The sequence below is a fragment of the Carassius auratus genome, chromosome 26 (genome assembly GCF_003368295.1).
Source record: "Carassius auratus strain Wakin chromosome 26, ASM336829v1, whole genome shotgun sequence".
NCBI lineage: Eukaryota > Metazoa > Chordata > Actinopteri > Cypriniformes > Cyprinidae > Carassius > Carassius auratus.
The window spans coordinates 9,739,717-9,762,542 of record NC_039268.1 but is presented as its reverse complement, the minus strand read 5'-3'; the positions used below and the strand labels follow the sequence as shown (position 1 = coordinate 9,762,542).

General features: G+C 35.7%; 3 protein-coding genes and 1 non-coding gene across 7 annotated transcripts in view; 1 reads left to right on the top strand and 3 right to left on the bottom strand.

The window, feature by feature from the left end:
* Positions 1–471: 471 nt before the first annotated feature.
* Positions 472–8,473, bottom strand: gyg2 (glycogenin 2). Of its 3 annotated transcripts, none has more exons than XM_026204118.1 (10): positions 8,241–8,473; positions 5,958–6,096; positions 5,599–5,773; positions 5,208–5,370; positions 4,427–4,553; positions 4,090–4,288; positions 3,370–3,561; positions 2,574–2,693; positions 1,977–2,096; positions 472–1,023 (listed from the first exon to the last, which is right to left on the bottom strand). In XM_026204118.1, exons 1-10 carry the CDS (start codon positions 8,245–8,247, stop codon positions 898–900), a joined length of 1,368 nt encoding a protein of 455 aa, XP_026059903.1. In that variant the 5' UTR covers positions 8,248–8,473; the 3' UTR covers positions 472–897. The 3 variants fall into 3 exon arrangements, with proteins under 3 accessions (XP_026059903.1, XP_026059904.1, XP_026059905.1); XM_026204119.1 differs by having other exon boundaries at positions 3,370–3,558; XM_026204120.1 differs by lacking the exon at positions 1,977–2,096.
* Positions 8,474–8,594: 121 nt separating this feature from the next.
* On the bottom strand, positions 8,595–21,287 carry cd99 (CD99 molecule). Of its 2 annotated transcripts, XM_026204121.1 has the most exons (13): positions 21,129–21,285; positions 20,924–20,988; positions 17,913–17,945; positions 17,623–17,673; positions 17,459–17,500; positions 16,603–16,635; positions 16,265–16,312; positions 15,299–15,379; positions 15,057–15,092; positions 14,927–14,950; positions 10,362–10,469; positions 9,732–9,782; positions 8,595–9,480 (listed from the first exon to the last, which is right to left on the bottom strand). In XM_026204121.1, exons 2-13 carry the CDS (start codon positions 20,982–20,984, stop codon positions 9,452–9,454), a joined length of 597 nt encoding a protein of 198 aa, XP_026059906.1. In that variant the 5' UTR covers positions 20,985–20,988; positions 21,129–21,285; the 3' UTR covers positions 8,595–9,451. The 2 variants fall into 2 exon arrangements, with proteins under 2 accessions (XP_026059906.1, XP_026059907.1); XM_026204122.1 differs by lacking the exons at positions 8,595–9,480; positions 9,732–9,782; positions 10,362–10,469 and adding an exon at positions 13,783–14,334 and having other exon boundaries at positions 21,129–21,287.
* On the bottom strand, positions 9,934–10,025 carry trnar-ucu (transfer RNA arginine (anticodon UCU)). Its single transcript is given in 2 exon segments — positions 9,934–9,969; positions 9,989–10,025. It is a non-coding gene; the product is annotated as a tRNA-Arg (tRNA).
* An 863-nt stretch (positions 21,288–22,150) lies between the features above and the next one.
* Positions 22,151–22,826, top strand: part of dhrsx (dehydrogenase/reductase (SDR family) X-linked) — a 43,609-nt gene continuing 42,933 nt past the window's right edge. The window contains exon 1 of the mRNA XM_026204117.1: positions 22,151–22,586. The gene's annotated coding sequence lies outside the window, so the exon portion shown is untranslated. The remainder of the gene's footprint in view (positions 22,587–22,826) is intronic.

The window sequence follows — 22,826 nt, the reverse complement described above, 5'->3', positions numbered from 1 at the left end:
AGAGTTTTTGCCCAGTGCCATATGTTGATGGACCTAAAAGTATGCTTAAAATACACATTCAGAGTTCAATTAGATGATTCTTCAATTAGAACAAGGCAGAGCCAGAGGGTAATAAATTGATCTAATATTAAACTTGTGGAACAAGGGTTTAAAAACAAGGTTCCATCATAGAACTGGCTTTGACTTTGTCTGGCCACTAGGTTTGCTTACTATAAAAGTTTGTGGTGCCAAACAGGATTGTGTTAAGCATCTCTGGAGAGAGACACATATGTATTATAAAACTCGGGGGTATAATACCTTTATGATTGTATTTCACCGTCTTTTGAAACATTTTGAACTCACACTGTTCTGCTCTGCCACTGGAGTTTGTGAAGGTGTTAAAGCTAGAGAGTGTTTACAGACTGACCTCTAGTGACAAAGAATGGCAATTTTACTGTTGGACACTGCAAAGAAAGACACTGAAGACAATTGTTTGTTAAGACACATTTCCTCTTGATTTAAGGATTTGCTATTTAATATTTAAACAATTTATTTTAAACAGTAATCCAAAATGTCTCCCTTAACAGCTATTAGAGAATATTAAGAGTAAATTATTTATAAAAACTGAAAAACAAAAAATCACGGCAAAGGCTAAATCATACAGATCTGATCATGTGTAGGTTCATAATACACAAACTGAAATACTAGATTTGTACATCAAGATGTTTATGTTTATATATGATATATGTTTCTGGATATGATGGGCAAAAACACAAGAGAGGTAGAAAAACAGCTGTATCTGAGGAGGGGGAAATATAACAGTTGTGATGATGACGGATAAACAGTACTAACAAAACTATATAGAGATAGCTTTTTAATATAATCTCATAAACACACATCAAGTAGATGCACACTTATTTAATCAAGGAACTGGTCAAGTTTCCTCATGATGTTATCAAAGGCGTCTTTACCCATATAATCAGCGCGACCTTCCTCCCACATGCGGCGATGCTCCAGGTCATCCATCTCTGCCTCAGCAGCAGCCTGCAATTTATGGGACCATATGTAAAAAAATCTAACTTTAATGACAATATTGCTACCAAAAAACATAATTATATGCAGTTATTGGGGGTGAGGGGTATAATAATGGATTTATGAAAACTGTTAATGCGCCACCAGTAGATGGCAGTATTTACACACAGAACAATCGCACTTTATTTTGTGAAGCAGTGTTATTTTAGTATCATTACTATTTTAATATTATTTATTTTTATTTATTTTTTTTAAATAGTTTTATTTTCACATTTTCTATTTCTATTTAGTTTAACTTCACAAGCTGAAATAAAATAATTCTAAGTATTTTTATCTTTTGTTTCAGTTAAAGTTTATTTTATTTCAAATATATATGTATTATATATAAAATATATATTTATATATATATGCAAAAGCCTCTAAGTGCCATCTGAAATTGTCATCTAAGATTAGGATTTTTATGGGGCTCCAATATTTATGTTCAGTTATTTCATTTTATTTCAAATAATGTACACCTTGTTTTATATATATATATATATATATATATATATATATATATATATATATATATATATATATATATATATATATATGCAAAAGCCTCTAAGTGCCATCTGAAATTGTCATCTAAGATTAGGATTTTTATGGGGCTCCAATATTTATGTTTAGTTATTTCACTTTAATAGCCTGGAAAAGGACCTGCACATTGCCATTAAAGTAAAATGACTCAACCTAATCATAGAAGCTTGATAAAAATCCTAATTTTAGATGAAATTTTATATATATATATATTCTTTGAATACCACGTTTGTGCCTAACAATATGAAGGAACAAATTGTAACTTTCTGAACAAAACTTAGATACTAAAGTATCTTGGAAAGATGTAATAATAATTAAAAGAACTACAACAACAAAATCAGCTATATTGGCCATAAGCAGGTAAATCAGCATATGTTTCTACATACAGCTTCTCCAGCGGCTGAGGCAGAATCATCAGTAGTCTCTGGTTCTGTGTGCTCAGATGGAGGACTGACTACAGGGGTCTCTTCAGTCTCCCCACCAGACAGGACATCATAGAGAATATTCTAAGATGACAGGATAAATAAGTAAATGCATATTTTAAAATAGTTTCATTTTCACATTTTCTATTTAGTTTTTTGAAATAGTTTCATTTTCACATTTTCTATTTAGTTTTTTATTAATATTTGTAATTTTTGTATTTTCTCTTAAATATGTCTAGTTTTTATTGAATTTTACTTCAGTTTATTTTAGTAAATTAAGTTAAACAAGCTAAATGAAAATGTCAAATGTTGCCTTGCTAACAAGTTGAAATATAATAATTGTTAGTATTTTTATCTTTTGTTTCAGTTAAAGTTTATTTAATTTCAAATAATGTTCACTTTGTTATACACACACACACACACAACTAATTTTAACTTTTCGAACAAAGCTCAGTAACTAAAGTATCTTGGAAAGATGTAATAAGTATCAATAGAACTACAACAACAAAATCAGCGGTAAATCAGTAAATCAGCGGTAAATCAGCATATGTTTCTACATACAGCTTCTCCAGCGGCTGAGGCAGTATCATCAGTAGTCTCTGGTTCTGTGTGCTCAGATGGAGGACTGACTACAGGGGTCTCTTCAGTCTCCCCACCAGACAGGACATCATAGAGAATATTCTAAGATGACAGGATAAATAAGTAAATAAATATGTAGGCTTTCTCCTAAAACACTTTTTGCATGACAAAATATATTCAATATATGCAATAAATTATAAATACAAAAGCAGAATTTGGAGGTGGAGGAGGAGACTAAGATGTGGTGGGCACTGGGCTTCAGATATTTTTGTTTAATGCATGTGTTCATTTATTCATAAAAAAAAAATAGTTTGAAATCAAACAATATGCATGCAGCATAAATGCTTAATATAATGAATTGTAATTTCATAAAGCATGTACACTCTTGTGAGGTAATGTAATGTGTATACTTATTCAAACAATATCTGCGCTGGATTATTCAGGGAATAAATTGAATGGATGGACAGCAAACTGACAACAGTTTTCTCCTTCACTTAAATCAAAGGTTCTGGCTCAGGTTCATCGCTAGGCCTTTGCATTGGATGTAAACTGAACTCTTCACATTATTGTGTTTTTGCAACCATTCCGATCTAGTTTATGTTCTCTTTGTGTTGTGGTGAGTCACTGTTGGGTGTGTCACCGGATTTGTCTAAAAGCCCAGAGGGCACAATACTTTTAAAGGAGGCGGAGTTGATTTAGAGAAAGACTCATAAAGCGAGAGGCGTATCAAAACTGCATGGTGTCATTTTTCAAGTTCTTCATTTTTAGTTTTTCAAACCTTCATTTCTCTTGCAGAACCACTTTCAGATTGCTCTGACTTTTGAGATGAGCTAGAGCTGATTGGTAGTGAGTCCACAGCCAGAGGAAGAGAGGGCATCATCATGACTCTGTGGTGGGCTTCAGTGCTGCTCTTTTGGCTTTGTGATGGAGTCTGATGTGTCTGTGGAGAAACCAACTGCTGCACTGACTGCTAAACAAAGAGAAAGAGCAGAGATGACTGACAGTTTAAATACAATTTAATATTAGCTCCATTAAATAGTATAATTATGCTAATGGTGTGTTAAAATGAGAGTTCACCCAAAAATGAAAATTCAGTCATCGTTTACTCAGCCTCATGTGATTTCAAACCCATTTACTGCTTTATTCAATGGAACATAAAAATACAAATAAAATGATTTTGAAGAAGGTCGGCAAATATTGGTTTCCCATTGACTTCCATTGTAAAGTCATACATGTTTGGACCGACATGACGGTGACTAAATGATGACTATTTTCATTTTTGGGGGTGTTGGACAATCCCTTTCTAAGTGTTGTAAGTGATTTGGTTTGGAACTTAGGTTTGCATTCCTTGAATGCAAAGTCGCTTTGGATAAAAGTGTCCGCAAAATGCATAAATCTAAGTCATAAGGACAGCTAAATGGGCCATGTAGGTATTATTAATACGTACAACATAAAAACATTAGAAAAAAAAAAAAAATCTGATATGAGAGTTTCTTACATAGTCTTCATTCTTGTCATCCTTCTTAAATTGTAGCTGTCTTTGACTGTAGTACTCCACCCACCATAAATTCATAAACTGCTGAAAGTTCTTGCTGGAATCCCTTAAAGATGACTCACTGGCAGCCTGGGGATCATATGGAAGCTGCCAGGGCTTAGTCCCACCCAGGAAGTGGACAATTTTTGCATGGTGGCCATACCTACACAAAACCAGAAAGCGTATTTGTCATACTTGTGTATGTGTCAAAAGTCATATATGATAGGTTACTAAACAGTTCACAAATACCTAACATCATGAATTATTGGTATACTTAATAAGAGCTTGTTTGAAAACGTACTGCTGAAATGCTGGTAGATACGTGTAAATGGCAGCGGCTGTGAGGTTGTACACAAATGGTAAATGCTTTCTGATATCTTTCACTGCCCAGTCGCTGAAGAAAGTGTTTAATATGCCCTGGTCTCCTCCTATACATGACACAACATGGCATAATAATGTCATTAATACATGTTTTGGTAGTGCTGAAAAATTGTGTAATGAAAGAAGTAATCAATCAATGCTGCATACACTACAATGTAAAAATTGTGGTCAGTATGAATTTATTTCATTTTATTTTTTATTTTTTTTTAAGGAAACATTTGAATTTTTGGAGAACTATCATTTTAATATTACACGATAAAACAGTAATATATATATATATATATATATATATATATATATATATATATATATATATATATATATATAAATGTAAGTAATATATTTTAAATATATTTTAAAATGTCATTCATTCCTTTGATGCAAAGCTGGATATTAAGCAGCCATTACTCCAGTCTTCAACATCACATGATTCTTCAGAAATCATTCCAACATGCTGATTTGCTGCTTGAGAAACATTTCTGAATGAAAGTATTCATTTCTTTCCAATATAATCTAACTTAAAACTTTGAATGGTAATGTATATGTGCTTCTCTTGATGTTTTTAAAGAAAAAAAAATACAAATGTGACAAAACTGCATTTGAGGCTGATTAAAGTTCCAACAGGCTTTGAGTGCATCCAATTTAGACTGAACTTAAAAGATCTGAATATAATATCAGCTAAATATAACCGCGTGATTCACCATCAAAGCTGCCGTGCTGTGCAGCGTGTTCCAGTATTTGGGTATGGGTCTTCAGGGAGGGCCTAAACACGAATACCCCAGAGTTGAAACAATCCGGCCAGCCTGGATCAGGTGCAGCAGACAGTTCTTCATATTCAAACAGCTCATCAACATTACACAGTACCTGCAGAACACAGTTATATTACAGCCACATTTTGGGACCAACACCTCTTGCATTATTCTCTAAAAGTTTACTTGCACTTTAATATAAGTTAATTTTATTATTGTCTATTGTGAATACAAGTATATTAATAAAAAGCCTATAACCTTGCTTTTGGATATATATGTTCCTAAAGCAATAGCTTTGAAAACCTTGGTGTTCAGTTAGCCATCTTTAATGTCAAGTACTCACAAGTGTGTCTGCATCCAAGAACACACACTTCGTGTACTGTGTAAGAGTCCAGCAGTGGAGTTTGGTGAAGGTGACCCCTAGTTCAGGACGTTGCAGCCAGGTGAGATGAGTCTCGTCTCTACTGTCCAACACATCTACCAGTACAACTTCATCAAACACATGCTCCAGCGCCAATCTGGGCAAATGCATAAAAATCAATGAGCTAAAAAAGTCAAAGACAATCTAATATAGATGGGAAGCAACCAAAAATTAAATGAATGTTGCACTGAAAACTATTACACACCTAAAAGTAGGGTACAGAAAGAGATCTACATTGATGTTGTTTCAAAATGAATGGTGGAGGATAGTTACACTATCACCTTGATGTTCTGGAAACATTGGGGGAAACCATAGCCACTAATTTCCTTGATGTTCCATGCCTGCGCAAACTTTTGCCTACCACTAAACATCCCATGCTATAGGCGTCTGTGGTGGCCAGGGTCACAAAGGCCTGAGTCTCTGAGGGACAGAGACAGATAATACATCCGATAGAAATGGTGAAAACAGAGGACAAACATGCAGTAAACACTTTATTTATAAAGTCCAGTTCTCACTATTAACTAACTATCAACTGCAATTTTTGCCTCAATAAACTCCTAACTTGCTGCTTATTAATAGTTAGGTATTTGTTAAATTTGGGTATTGGGTAGAATATGGTCACGCAGATTATGTGCTTTATAATAAACGGTTACACTTTATTTCAGTGGTCCACTTAAGACATTCTACTAAATATATTAAAGGGATAGTTCACCCAAAAATCAAAATTATGTCATTAATAACTCACCCTCATGTCGCTCCAAACCAGTAAGACCTACATTCATCTTCAGAACAGTTTAAGATATTTTAGATTTAGTCCGAGAGCTCTCAGTCCCTCCATTGAAACTGTGTGTACGGTCTACTGTCCATGTACAGAAAGGTAAGAAAAACATCATAAAAGTAGTCCATGTGACATCAGGGTCCGTTGGAATTTTTTGAAGCATCGAAAATACATTTTGGTCCAAAAATAGCAAAAACTATGACTTTATTCAGCATTGTCTTCTCTTCGGTGTCTGTTGTAAGACAGTTCAAAACAAAGCAGCTTGTGATATCCGGTTCGCGAACGAATCATTCGATTTAACCGGATCTCCTTGAACCAGTTCACCAAATCAAACTGAATCGTTTTAAACGGTTTGCGTCTCCAATACGCATTAATCCACAAATGGCTTAAGCTGTTGACTTGTTTAATGTGGCTGACATTCCCTCTGAGTTCAAACAAACCAATATCCTGGAGTAATTAATTTACTCAAACAGTACACTGACTGAACTGCTGTGAAGAGAGAACTGAAGATGAACACCGATCTGAGCCAGATAATGAATGAAAGACTGACTCGTTCTCAAGTTCAGTTCAGTTCGACAATGCTAAATAAAGTCATAGTTTTTGTTATTTTTGGACCTAAATGTATTTTTGATGCTTCAACCAATTCTAACTGATCCTCTGATGCCACATGGACTTCTTTGATGATGTTTTTCTTACCTTTCTGGACATGGACAGTATACCGTACACACAGCTTCAAAGGAGGGACTGAGAGCTCTCAGACTAAATCTAAAATATCTTAAACTGTGTTCCAAAGATAAACAGAGGTCTCACAGGTTTGGAACAACATGAGGGTGAGTCATAAATGACATAATTTTGATTTTTGGGTGAACTATCCCTTTAAGTAACTTTGTAAATACATGTACACTACATGTCAACTAATTCTCAGAGTAGACTGTTATGGGTAGGTTTAGGGTTAGTATACGTTGACAAAAAAAAAGTGTTAGATTTAGCAGACAATCTACTAATACTCTCCTAACGTCTAGTTGACATGTTGTTGCAAAGTAACTTTCTGTTTTTAGAATGTCTAAAGTGGACTATCAAAATAAAGTGTTAGGCTACCTAAAACACAGACAATATGTTATTAAAAGGCATGCTAATAAGCAACTAGTTAATAAACTGGTCGCTATAATAAAGTGTTTCCGTTCCATATAACATTTGAAGCATTTAGATATCTTAGTAATTAATTTCAACATTTACTAAGACATTATTCAAACCTGTTAAAATTATTTAATATGCCTGAGCTAACTTGAAATAACAATTAATGCTTTTTTTTATTACTTGTATTAACCAGGATTAATGAATACTATAACAAATGCATGTATTAAAAAGTGTGTACAACTTTTGACTCCCGTTAACAAGGAAGGTTTCCAAATCCATGGCACCCGAGGTCTCAAGTTTAACTCAATGACCCATCGCAGTCAGATATCACCACTGCACAGTTATCTTCCTGACCCACTTTTCATTGGCAGACAACAGAAGCAGATGGCACAAAAACACCTTACTGTATGGCCAGTGCTTGAACTTCGAAAAAAACAACAGGTCTGAAATGCAAATCTAGCCTGGTGACAGCACATGCAATAAACTATTTCTTTCAAACGCCAATTTCATTTAAATAACTAAATTTGCTTGAATAGGTCAAAACACATCATCCTACCCAGTCTATGATTTAAGGGTGCTCACTTTGGCTATTTTTTACCGTCTAGTGTATGACATTTGGACGAAAACGGTATAAGATGGGTGAACTTACCCGCCATCTCAGCTTTTATATCGGTCTTCTGAGTTATATATATATATGGAACAAGTAAATATCAGCGTTTAAAATAAACGGCAAGCCGTGCTAGCTTCAGACAGGAGCGCGCCTCAGTCCAAGCTCAATGACAAGTGAAAACTGTTAGTAGTGTAACGGTCACGCGACAGGGGTCATTCAACCCCCGCTACTACTGAGCATGGATATACAAACCGATATCGATTATAGACTCATTTCAATTATTTTACTGAAAGAATGAAAACATGCGCGGCGCTGAATGAAAGAACACAATATTTCGTTACATTTCAGCAACAAAAACTAACAACATTCTTAATCCATAAATGGACACAAGACTTTATTTGGTTAAGAAACAGCAAATTTATATTTTAGACAGACACTTTGTTATACATACAATAAATCATCAATCATAATTCCTCTGGATGGTAAAAGAGGTGCATCACACACACACATTCAATGCAAGTTACTTGTGATTTTAAACTCATCTATCTTCAGCAGTAGGAAATAGGAGTCTTTTTTACCTTGTCTATTTATTCCATTCAAATGTACATTTATTTAAATATAAAAAATGCAAATGACGCAGAAATTACCTTGAAATCCCATCATTTTAATCTCATTCCGTTTTATTTTAGTTGACATTTTGCCACCGTAACTCAGTTTCTCATCAGCAACCTCATCCTCCTTTTGCTCATAGTCTTCTGTTTGACTGGGAAAGAAGGCATTTTCTAATTCAGGGCAATGCAAGAATGAACACAAGCCTAACTGATGCATTCGCCTGTGTATAGACACCTTGCACTTTACAAAAGCAAGTCCCTGGCTCATGCATCTTGCTGTACGTCTACAAAAATAGCGAACATTTGTCATTTTAAAGTGCAGTATCTTACATTGGCACTATTTAAAATACTAAACGAAGACTAAAAGCCATTTAGTGACTCTACCTCCTCTAAAGATGAACAGTCAGTTACAAAAAAGATTGAATACAGAACAAAAAAATTCTTAAAATAAAGATTAGAGTCAATACAACTTAGATAATCCAATAAAAACAGAAAGAAAAAAAAAAAACTTACACTAACATTCTTAAAACATTAGTTTTAAACAAGCCTTTCATGTAACATTTCCCACAGGGTTCGGCTCCCCTATAACTGTACATGCTCAGTGTGCATATATACTTTCAGTGTGCTGATCCAACGCAGTTATGATGAACGGAGCAGGTTGCTGAGAACTTTGGGAGAGAAAATAGCAAATTATGTTATCTACTAGGTGTGACTTGTATCAGAAAACAAGAAATTCCTATAAAATAAAACGGGTCAAAGAAACAACTTATCTCCATGTTATGAGAAAAGGTTTAAAAAAAAAAAAACTTTAACTTTGTATAGGACATGGTGTCCGAACTGCATTCATAAATTCACATTAAGCTTAAAACATAAAATAAAGGAAATTTTTAATATATAATAATAATAAAAAACATCTTACCTTGAGGCTCAGACTGAGTACCACGGTTTTTGCCACTCTCTGGATCCTCCCCTATCAGAAAAGGTACTTTTTAGTTTATCCCATGATTTAATTTTGTTAAAGCCATTTTCAAAAAATCCTGTTACTAAAGTTTTATGTTCACATAACTCACACTTGGACATCACCTTACTAATTTAGCCTCTTTTAACACTCTCAAAAAATGCGACTCTGGTGGGACTCGAACCCACAACCTTTGAATCACTTCACCAAGTGTCGCTTAGAAGTCCAATGCGCTATCCATTGCGCCACAGAGCCACCTGTTGAGGGCCCAAGGGCTTTTCTAATACAAGCAAAGCAGTAAAACTGCCTGCCACGTCATACGCCCAACCCCCAGTTCCTCTACAAGAGCTGCTGCTCTAGCCGAGCTACTTCAAAATAAGCCAAGTACTGTGGCTCCCCAAGTGTTAATACACAGTTGTGAAGCAAAGGATTAAAAGGTTTTAAGAGTAAAAAGGTCTGAAGTCTAAAGAGTTGTTTTGTTTTTGCAATCAGAACTGGTCAAAAAAAGTAAGCAACTGTTATAAATCCAAACCAAGGTAGTGCTTATATGCAGATTCTGATTCTTTTACTGAATAAAAGTGCCAAACTCACCTCCCTGTACTTTGAAACACAGTTTCTTTTTTTGGTAAGCAAAGTAACTTGAGGCGGCACCCAGGATGGCAACACCCACAGAACTGATGATGGCAGCCATGGCTCCGCCTGTGGGATACATTTAAAGGGACAGAACACACAATAAAATACAACGGTTGCTGGTTTTAAAATGCTTTAAGAGTGTGCAATTTGTTTTATTTTTATAAATGATTTCATCAGTTACTAACAAAACTACAGTAACATGGGAATATAACAAGAGGACAAGCAAACGGAAATAGTTTTGAACACTAGGGGGTGCAACAGCTGTTTCCTATTTTCCACAGAGAACTTGGCAAACATTACCGTACATATTGTTCTTCAAGGAGACCTGTTTTTAATTGAACAGATATAGCAACTAGTACAGTGTACAGCACGCATGCAGACTTACTTAGGGTTTTTCCTCATTTAAAATCATAAAGTCACTAAATGGAATTATTTAATTGTACTATAGATCGTAAAGAGAGAGATTTATAATACTAAAACTGAGTCACTACATCTTTAAAATTATGCAGGTTACTAATCTAGAAATTTAGTTGTTGAGTTGCTGTGATACGAGTGGGGCATGTTATCCAGTGTAAACATGCTGGGCGTTGCCTGCTAGACTTATTTTTACGTACACACACACACACACACACACACACACACACACACACACGCACACACGCACACACACACACACCCACACACATACACACACACGCATGCAGAAGGAGATCAGCTGACTAAGCAAACTGATATAAACTAATGACTACAAAATAATTTCAGATCTGAAACTATGCAGATTTGTTTCCCTAAACTTCAGGCGGCTAGATAAGAGGCAACTGCTAATTAGGTAGCAGGCCAGTGTTCTTCACACATGTTCAGTACATTCTCACTGTGCCATTGTTGATGGTGTTTACACAGCAAGATGTGCTGACAGTTAAAAAACAGGTCACAGCCATGGGGCCAAACAGAAGGAGTTCTCATATTTCACTTTATTAAAAAGAGTCACAGATACAAAAAAGCTGCTAAAATGCTTCAAGAAATGAAAGTGTGACAGAAAATAGCTACTTCTTTTGGAAAAGAAACCAGACGTGAGCTTGAACAAAAACTGAGAATGAAGAACAAACACCATGGAACGCCAATGTTAAAAGGAGTCTTTCATGAAAACAAAACCAGCCAACATGGATATATGCAAAAGATTAACCTCAGTGCATGCAAACTACCTTGTGCTTCAAAGTACATGCCTGCCATGTGTGGTACTTTTTTTTTTTTTCAAAAAGCTCCAAAAGAGGGTTTTCCAACAATCCCATAGAGCAAAATAACCATTTTGTATTCCGCAGTAAACAATATTGTGAAGAAAATATAAAAGAATATTGCGTTACTAGAACATTTTGATTGACAAAAGGTTATATGGCCTTATTCAGACTGTCCGATAATTTTATTTATTCATTTTATTTTTGGGGGGGATATTCAGATGACTTTTGAATGTCTAAACCACAGCCTAACCCCCCCCCCCCCCCCCCCCAAAAAAAAAAGCTATACGGAGGTGGTTTTAAATGCGATTCCAAGCATACGTTTACAGATGTGTCTCAGACTGGATGCTCTGGCTGCTCAAATAGGATTTCAAATTGTCTTTTGCTACATGCTGCATAATATATACACTATACATACTAGTCTCCATTGCAGAGTTTTTTCTTTTGCGACAGAGCAGCAGTTCGCAAACAGCGACTTTAAAGACGCTTATTTAGAGAAGGAGATTGAATGAAAACCTCATTTAAAACGTGGCTACGTCTGCGTCATGAACAGAGCAACCCATGCAGATAAGTGGGTTACGTCTGGACACACAAATCTGATTTGAGGAAATAACAAATTCTGATTTGACTGCAGCCTGAACATAGTCTATGTTAAAGGTTTCTCATCAAACCACTGATGGCATAATGGGGATTTATTTTCAAGATTGTCTGTGAAATGAATCGGCCTCTTTTAACCTTAAACATCAAAGCGTCTGAGGTTAAAAACATCCCTATAGCGCCTCTACTCTCTTTGAGATTTGGGACAGCGTAATCCCTGCATGCGCTAAGCTTTCGGTTGAGACCCACACACAGACAAACATTTGCCAATCTTCTGGTACATTTTCGAGGTCGAGTAAGTCTAAAACCAAGTTTTAGCCAAAAGAGAACTGTGTGACAAAGTTTCAGCCACAAACATTCATTCCTTTTCAAAAAATAGGAAATAAAATGGCAGCCATGAGCAGAGAAGGAGCACATGAATGGAATGCTCAACATGGCCTTAAGGTGAATTCACTGTACTGTAAAACCGGCTGAGATGAGAAACTCCTCATTTGAGACATGCCATTAAAAAAAACAGTCAATCTGTTATGTATATTGGCAAAAATTCAGAGTGTGTCTTTCACATCTGCATTCCCACATCTACAAACACAAGAAGGAAGTAGGAAGGGGGTGACCGGAAGTCATAATGGTGTCTTGTGAAAAGATGTAGTGGAAATCCTTTTGAAAACAAATGCTTTGAAAGGGATTTCCCAGCCAGAATCATCATTCATGTGTATACTTTGGCTTCCACCTACCGCTTTTTTTTTTTTTTTTTTTTTTACAAATATAACATGCAGTAAGTTGCTAAAGTTGGTAAAGTTTTTAAAGAGGTTTTTAATTGTTTTATGAAAGAAATCTCGGTAACACTTTAGAATAAGGTTCCATTAGTTAATGTTAGTTAATGTATTAATTAACATGAACAAACAATGAATAATACATTACTGTATTTATTAATCTTCGTTAATGTTAGTTAATGAAAATACAGTTATTCATTGTTAGTTCATGGTAATTCACAGTGCATTAACTAATGTTAACAAGCACAACTTTTGATTTAAATAATGCATTAGTAAATGTTGAAATTAACATGAACTAAGACTTATAAATGCTGTAGAAGGATTGTTCTTGCTTAGTTCATGTTAACGAAAGTAGTTAACTAACATTAACTAATGGAACCTTATTCTAAAGTGTTACCGAAATCTCTTATTCTTTCCATGTCTGCATTTATTTGCTCAAAAGCTCAGTAAAAACAGCATTTTGTTATGAAATATTATTGTGAAATAATACAATTTAAAATTATTTTTAACTTAAAATTATTCAGTAATATATACTTTTAACAGATTATTTCATGGGAAGGAGGATGCGGGAATCTGCGGACAATCAAATGAAGCTTTTAATAATAAAATAAAGACAAAACAGCGCAACAGCCCCTCACGGACGACTGCCTGCACACAAACAAAACCAAAACACAAAATAAATCCCAGGCCTGGTCCTCCCTCGTCCTTCACTGTCGTCGCTCCGGTTTTATATCCTTCCAATCTCCTCCGTGGGACTCGAGACCGGTGAGTGGCACAGGTGTCGCTCATTTCCAAATCACTCCACCGGCCTCGCCCCATTCCCATGGCTCTCGGCCCCGCCCCACTCGTCACAATACTGGATCAATTTAGCTGAAGAATACATTTATTTATTTAGCAAAATGCTCTTTAAAAACCTTACCAACTCCAAAAGTTTTATAACCCAAAAGAAACCAAGTAAAACCAGTCAGGAATACAATAAGATGAATTCCTCGTTACCAAATGTCTAAATCAATACAATCACTTGATCATTACCAAACATGCATTTCATCCTTAAAAGACCATAAGCACCAGCAGTCCCAGCCTTACAACCAATAACTTGCAAACCATGTAAACAATGTGTGAAACCATTTAAAAACCCAACACAAGCAAAACAGGTTGCTATCCATCATAGTTAAAGCTCAGTTTTTTCCTCTGTTATATTCAAAAATTCCCGCAACTGCTCTAGCATGGGCTTTACAGCTTGATTAAACTGGGCAATCCAAGAACTGAGGCCTTCTGGTATATTATCGACTAGCATCTTGATAATCTGGAGCCAATGCTGGTTAAGATCTGCAACGACAGGCAATCGAAGCAGAGATTTAGGACACAACCACTGGCAGAATGAACAAAACAATCAGTCTTCAAATATACTAAAAGTACAGCATATGACTGTTCTCCAACCAACACAGAAAACATCTGCTAGTGGAAAACCTCAACATGTACTGCCCACAATATTTTTTTTTTCTGTTGAACCGCCCTGTCCTTATATAAGAACTGTGTGACAGTTAGTCATCAGACTAGTTCAGTTTTCATGGTCTTGCTCTGTAGGCTAAAATATTTTCTCATGAACCGTCTCATTCTTGATTAAAGAAATAATCTGAAGCAGGGGACATCAGGCTAACTCCACTGGGAAAGACAACAACACTGGCAAGTAAACCAAGCTTCGGAAAGGACAAACAGCTTGAAGTGAAGTGAGGAACAGAGAGTGAGTGAGACCTAAACAAAGACACTTCCCAGAGGCACTTATTTTCATATATTTCGGTGGACTTCTTAGGTAAAATCCATAACAACCTTCACTTTGTGGCTGACAGTTTTTCCAAAACAATTGGGCTTAAAATCTTAAGTAAAATTTGAATAAAATGAATGAATGTTTAATATTTACCTTGAGGCTGATCAGAGGCTCCACCTAAGGAGGAAAAAAAAAAATCTTACTATTCAAGATTATGAAATAAAAATGAAAGCTTATCACAACAAATTGCAAGTATTTGCCATGAATGTAAGGAAATAAATACCATCTCCATTATCCTGAGGAATATTTGCTCCACGACCTTAAAACAAAACCAAAAACCGCAGTCAGATTCATTCAAAGCACTGTTGTTCTTCATAGAAAACATTTTTAATAACAAATGCTTTCGGGTTATGTATAATTGTGAATGCATTTGGTGCAAGTGATTGGGCCGGACTTGAAACTTGGCTAAATCTGAGTCATAGAAACTTAAGAAAACCCAAAACTACGAAAAATAATGATGCAAACCTCCACTTCGGCCTCCATCGGGCTTGTATTCACCATCTTCATTCAAGTCAAAGAGGTCTTTGTCATCAAAACTTCCACCTCCTTGAAAACAAATGCAAAGTTTCATGAGAACAGTCAGACACCGACACAAACACTTAAAGGAATCATGGTGTTCATGGTTTTCTTTTAATGACAGTTAATATAACAACTGAACAATCATTTGAACTGTACATTGAACTAAACACTGGAACAATTATCTACTAAGTGTGCAGCTGATATTTTTGTCTGCTTTTCAGGTGGTTGATGAAACATTTTCTGATGTGCGCTCTCTGTCCACTGGTGGGAGTGTGCTCATCTGTGTGTGTGTGTGTGTGTGTGTGTGTGTGGGCATGATTTTGTGTCATATCAGGACACAACTCTGTATAATGATATGGGTATGACACAGGTATTACAAGGAGAGCGTGACTTATGAGGACATAACCCATGTCCCCATTTTTCAAAACGCTTATAAATCATACAGAATGAGTTTTTTTTTGAGAAAGTAAAAATGCACAAAGTTTCCTGTGAGGGTTAGGGGTAGGGTTGGTGAAGGGCCATAGAATATACAGTTTCTACATTATAAAAACCATTACGCATATGGGATGTCCCCTCTTTTCACAAAAACAAACGTGTGTGTGTGTGTGTGTTTGCGCACAGAGGGGCAGAACTCTGCCGTGTGCCATACAGAGAGCAGTGGAGAATTGTGAATGCATGACCATGTAGAGACAGAAATAACATGCCGACTTGTAGATAAGATAAATAACATAAGGCTATTGCGTTTGTTTACATTGCAATAAATTAATTCTTTATGTAACTGTAGTCATGAATTATTATTAAAAATAGACTGTGCACTCCAGTTTTTTTTTTCTTTCATAAACATAGTAAAAAAATAACCCTAAAATTACACCATTAGAAGACCCTAACAAACAGACGTTGGCAGACACATACCAGTTCCTCTCTCTTTGGGTGGAACCACAGGCTTTTTGGTCACACTATCTGGAAAGAGTGTGGAAAAATATGAAGAAAACATTGCACAAACATTTGGCAAAAACATTTGGTTAGTCTTTCAAATCATTCTAAATAGCATTTAAAACTAGAAAAACAGGAAAACTAATAGCACTGGTAATAGTCATGAATAACAGCTAAATGTAGCTTTACATGTCTAGTTAATGAAACACATTAATACCCAATATCTATTTGCAAGAAAGAAATTGTACACAAAACTAAATTGCACACTACACACAGCCTGAAAGGTCCAGAGAAATTGCAAAAACACTAATTTTTACCTGGACCGAATGCATCCAACAGATTTAAGTCACCTGAGAATGAAAACATCATTATTATTTTTTTAATTAATTACTGTGCAAAAAATGAACACCTGATTTGAAGTAGAAACTAATTGACTTACAGTGACGTGTATGCAGAGGTGGAAAGAGTATGAAAATATTCCACTCAAGTAAAAGTACCATTACATTAATGAAATTGTACTTACAAGTAAAAGTACAAGTCTAAAAATCTAATCAAGTAAAAGTAAAAAGTACAGAACACAGTTTAAGATATTTTAGATTTAGTCCGAGAGCTCACAACAGACACGGGAGAGTAGACAATGCTGAATAATGTCGCAATTTTTGTTACTTTTGGACCAAAATGTATTTTCGTTGCTTCAAAAAATGGACTACTTTGAAGATGTTTTTCTTACCTTTCTGGACATGGACAGTATACCGTACACACAGTTTCAATGGAGGGACTGAGAGCTCTCAGACTAAATCTAAAATATCTTAAACTGTGTTCTGAAGATAAATGGAGGTCTTACTGGTTTGGAACAACATGAGGGTGAGTTATTAATGACATAATTTTAATATTTGGCTGAACTAACCCTTTAAACAAGCTCAATAAAACATCTAAATAAATGCACTTTGGATCACTTAAACATTACTGTTCAATCAGGTAGCATTTCATTTAACAGTGTCCTTGTTACATATACTTTCAACTGCCCTAAACTTTAACACTAACCCATGTTGCTAATTACTATTACTTTAATGAATATACGATAACACTACAATAAGGGCACCTTAAAATAAAAGTGTAACCCATAAACTTTATACATAATTACATAATCACCACAATATAATGTTCTCTTACCATCGTCTGTTTTCGGGGGAACCACTGCAGGTTTTTTAGTCTCTGTGTATAACAAACAATGGTCATAATTATAATTATTTTTATTAAATTGTTTTCATTCTGAATTTAGGGTAATTCAAGTTTAGTTATTAAACTGAAAACCAATGCATAATGTTAAAGGTTACCTGAATCTGGGATTTTCGGTGGGGCTGGTTTCTCTGTTGGCTTCGCAGGGGCTTAAGATCATAATAAGACTGTTAATTGTTTGAAACTACAGTATAAATAATGATATACTAAAACAGTTTGCACAGAAACCAGGCTGGGAGCATGTTGTTCCACCCAACTTGCTTGAAAACTAATTTATATTTAATATTTATGTATTTATATTTAAATACATAACATTAAATATCAAAAAGTAGACCATCAACATAAAGAGAGGACCATACAAATTTAATAGAAAGTCTTCTTTACTTACACTCGTCATCGAAAGCATCAGCGAGGTCAAAGTCTGCAAGAAAACATTTTTTTAATATATATATTTCACATTTCTCTATTAATTTTATGGCCTGTTTAGTCCTAATCAAAACTCAAGCTTAAATCTAATCATATTTAACTAAATCAAAACATGTAGTAAATCTGGTTCTGTGATTAGCACTAAATCACCGTCACCTGCTTTCAAATGGAGCGGCATTTAATAGACAAAGCCGTAGATAACTAACAAGCTACGCAATATCGCGTTCATATTGCGTATTCATTGAAGGTGATAATGAACGTGATATTGCGTAGCTTGTCAGTGATCTACAGCTTTGTCTATTAAATGCCGCTCCATTTGAAAGCAGGTGATGGCGATTTAGTGCTAATCACGGAACCAGATTTACTGACTAGAAGCGCATGATCATATCGTTAGATATATCGCACAGCCCTAGCATATACACATTTTCAGTCTGTGCACTATAAAAACTGTAAAAAAGAGAATGCATCCAACCCCTTCAAAAGCACTCATAGGATTTACTAAGGCCAATATTTCTATTTCTATTGTAAGGATTAACTTTATGCATATCTAAGCAATACACAGTCACACTCCAAATACAGCCGATATGTAAAATATCCATTAAAACTCATAAATGCCTAATGGAATTTGAATAATTAACTCATGAACTAGTTCATTAGAAACCCAAATTGTTTATTTGATCCAAAAGAAACCAATTAGCATGATTTGAGTTGCATTATGCCATTTACATGGGGCTCCATTCTACTACAGTACAAAACCCAAATAAAGGATGCAAATTGAACTCAAGTGAAGCGACTCAAATGACACTGAAAGTAATTGTTTTCTTGAAATCATTTCCAAATATAAAAGCTATTGGCATTGCAGCTAATTTTAAAGTGTTCTAAGTTAGTAACAAGACAGCATCTAGTGCATTTGCTTTTGCATAGTTTCTACTGCACGATCATCCCCGAATAGGAAGACTCAAAAAATGAAAACCAACTCAAAACAAACCAGTCCAGTTCTAAGAGGGTAAAAGTCTTGACTAGAATAAATAATTGGAATTTGACAGTTCGTTTTCACATGAGAACCCCACCCAGCTATACACTGTACGTATCTATTGTGTATTGTATTAAAGTCGCATTGTGACCAAAGCCTCCCAATCCTTGAAGTGACATAAAGTAAAACTGTATATAAAATTATTTTTACCATAAAATATGAAACAAAACGTTTTCAGATGTACACTACACGCGACACACGCGATGTTAACCGTGTGGCTGTGTGCCTGCCACACGAAACATCCTGACAGAGGCCGCATCCTGTGGCTTTACGTTGCCAGGGCAATGGACTGTTTTTATTATGGTCTACGTAAAACCCATGATGATGACTGGTGATTGAGTCACAACTGAAACCAGAGCGGTCCTTTATCTGGGTGCATGTGTGTGCAATCATATTGCACTGCATCAAAAAAAATTATAATCATTTTTGAGGAACTACATTTAGAGTTTGGGGAAAACAATGATTCAGGCAAACTTGAGTTATGCAAGTATTACTTATTCAAAATTAAAATATTATGTCATTTGAATAAGTAAAATAATCCAATTAAAATTGGGGTGTGTCTGATTTTTCTTGTGGTGAAATCTGCTCTGGCCTGTACACTACGTCTGTCGTGCTGCTCTCTGAGCATTTCTCACCATCAAAACCCCAAGCCATCAAGCAGAAACTAGTCTCAGATCATGCCAAAACATTAATGAACCATTATGTTAAAAAAAAAAAAAAAAGAGTAGTTGTGGTTTACTTTAGAGACATAAAGCAGGAATACAGGAAGTCACGTGATCAAGTTTTTGTAGCACACTGTTCAAGGCAACTTAACAGTGTATAATGCAGATCAAAAATTGATGTTTTTGAAAAAACTATTTTTCTGTGACCTTCAAAAGTCTAATGTGAGATTTGAGTTGATTCCCAAGCTAGCAAATAATACCAAACAATGAGAAAGTTGTTATCATTGATTCATTAACAATGTCGCGTTAGCGTTCACCAAAATTATTTATTGTCACTCACTAATATACCTGCAAAAAACTTTACAAATGGAACGGTGCAACGTTATAACATGCCACCCGTGCAACTGCTTGCTTCATGCATTGTTAATATTAGATTACAATATTTCAACTTGAACAAAAGCCTAAAACAACAGGCAAAGACGGTGTACTGTTTATGGTTTGTTTTAGAATTATAATTGGGGGTTAAACTGCTGTGTGAGGCAAAGAGGACCCAATAACAGCTAAATTATGCATATTAACATGTAAAGTTCGTATTTTAAATTGGGAATAAAAGCAATGGGAGCTGGGAATATGTGGAAAGATCACTAATCTCAGTTTCAACTCTGATTTATGTGTGTGTCATATATTTTCGTTATGCTTAAAAAATATCCCTCATGAAAATGAACCATGGTTTTATTGTAATAAAAGTGTAGTAAGGTTTTTTTTTTATTGGTTACTATTTTAGTTTTACTAAATACCGTGGTTAAACTATTTTTGTGTATCAGAACCATGGTTAATCTGTATTTACAATGGTTTTATTTGTGGTAAAAGAATGGCTAATTTTCGTAAGGAATTACGTAATGTTATAAAGACCATGTTACAGAAACAGACAGGCTTGGTGCTACAGTTCTCTTGCCATTCTTCTCATGAGTTGGTGAGTCATGCCGCTTATATGTGGAAAATTTTCATTCCAAAGAGTCAAACCAATGCACCAAACCACATTTTTTTGGTCTTTCAAACATTAAACTTTTTCCGTAATAAAACTGTAAATAACCAGCATAGTAGGCAGACATTTTTTTTATTCATCGCTTCAATAACAGCTTATTTACGAACGGTGAGCAGTGGCACCCGTCAAAAAGTGACTCCTGCGTCTTTGTTGGCCACGATACTTCATAGCTCTACAAATAAAAAGCGCTGTTACCAAAACAAAACGTCAATAGTTTATAATGGAAACCCTACCTTGCGCTCTTGTTGCCAAAAGACTTGCCAGAAGTAGTAAAATCCACGTGTGTGAAGTCATCTTGCTGTGAAATATATAAGGTTAGAACAAACTTAGAGCAATTTCAATAATTCGCAAAGAAATCGTGACTTTATGAGCCCTGAAGCCAACAACTACGAGTATCTCGAAGGTAAAGTTGAGCAGTAACTAACTGGAGCTACCCACCCCCACTAAGTGATCCAAGCGTGGCCCAGTGCTGCTCCTCAGTTCGGCTGTCTGTAGAGTCTAATTCCAGTGATGATTCAAAACACTGTGCAGGAAAAAGACGCGCCTTGCCACGCCCTACCTGCGTGCGCTTTTCTGAGCGCGTGAGTACTAGAACTTAGTGGCTTAGTGGTTTATGTGGGTGGATGAATTATTTAACACATTCTCCACATAGGCTATTCAACTGAAAATATATAACTCTTATATTTGATTCACGGTGGAGAGGAGATGTCTTAATCTTTAGATAAAACAAATAATATGCTGAAGGTGACACTGTAACAAATCCAGTCAAAGAGCGCGTTTACTTCTAATAGAATAACAGAGCCATCGTGTTTTAAGATTAAGGTTTAAGTAGTTGTTTGTCTGCTTTTTTTTTTTTTTTTTTTTTTTTAAAGTTGTTTGGGTTTTTTTCTGATTAAAAATCACTGAACATGCGCGTGCCACCGTTTTGGATGCGTTTCTAATTTTAACTTTTTCTTTTTTGTTTTGTTTTTGCATGAGCGTTGGCATGGCAATAGCGCCCCCTAGCAGACAGCAAATAGACTGGTTTCTTACGCCATCTAGTGTTAAATGAACGCGTTGCAACTATGGTACATATTTCTGATCTGACTCACCGAGAACCACAATCGTCGGATACATGAATTGACTTGCACAGTTGGGATTAAAGTTTAATAAAACACAACCCATTGTCATCTTTGTCAAAGGATCTGGTTTACAATATAATTCAAGCACACCTCATTTGTTGGACAAAACCCCCAATACTAAGAGCATGTACTCATTTCAAAACCTAAGGTTTGTTTTTTAAAATGCACTTTGTAACGCAACCTAATTATGAAGTCTATTTCATTTTTTCCCCTTTTTTTATTTATTTATTATTATTTTGAAGATCTTTCACATTTCACATTCTTATCATTTAAGATTTAATTGATTTAATCTATCTTTTGAACAAGCAGTATTGGACGATGGGTATCCTGAAGGGACCTCAGAGTATCGTGCCCCCTTGCGTAAATGGTGTGAGAGATCACCAGTGGATGGCAGCGCTCTTTCGCGTGTCATGTTTTGAAGAGCCCACGCGTTTCACTCTAGGTTCCCCACTCGGCACGCACCAATGCAGATACGGACCGGATCGGACGCTACTGGCGCCTGAACGTGTATCCATCTTCACTGCGCTCACGGTGTCTGCTTTCTCCAGCTCGCCGGTGTCATGCAGTCTTTAATATCCCCAGTCACCAAAGCAATACTGGTTGCACTGTTTATTTTTGCGATCCTGCTCATTTTGTACGTGATATTATGGTATATATGTCGAGATGTGGATTGTGATCACGGAATTTGATTGACATTGTTGGATGCGTCTTTAAGGACATGCACCGGGTCTCCCAGCTTTGGCACTGATCAACAAGGGAGCAAAGGTTGACTCTGGTAAGTGCCCTGTTACTAGCCTGATCAACTCCTGGAATGAGAATTAAGAATGGACAGCACTGAGTCGGTATTTACTGACATTAACTGAGGTTTCCTTTTCCACTAACGTGTTGCGCTTCACTGGCTGTCAGTAACCATTGAAAAGATCTGTTTTCCTTTAACGCATACCATTTCAAATCATTCCATATGTCCAAATCTGAGCTTTTTAAACTAATTTGAAATTCAAATCGGAGAAAACAA

What these genes read in the sequence shown, in the direction of transcription:
- gyg2 (XM_026204118.1), bottom strand. An exon ending in AATGTTTCCAGAACATCAAG is followed by an intron (nt 5,774 to 5,957) that starts GTGATAGTGTAA and finishes GCATTTGCCCAG; the next exon opens with ATTGGCGCTGGAGCATGTGT. An exon ending in TCTTGGATGCAGACACACTT is followed by an intron (nt 5,371 to 5,598) that starts GTGAGTACTTGA and finishes TGTGTTCTGCAG; the next exon opens with GTACTGTGTAATGTTGATGA.
- cd99 (XM_026204121.1), bottom strand. Translation starts at nt 20,984, where the DNA reads ATGACTTCACACACGTGGATTTTACTACTTCTGGCAAGTCTTTTGGCA. An exon ending in TCCTCAGGATAATGGAGATG is followed by an intron (nt 14,951 to 15,056) that starts GTATTTATTTCC and finishes TTTCCTCCTTAG; the next exon opens with GTGGAGCCTCTGATCAGCCT. An exon ending in TACTCAGTCTGAGCCTCAAG is followed by an intron (nt 9,481 to 9,731) that starts GTAAGATGTTTT and finishes TCTCTCCCAAAG; the next exon opens with TTCTCAGCAACCTGCTCCGT.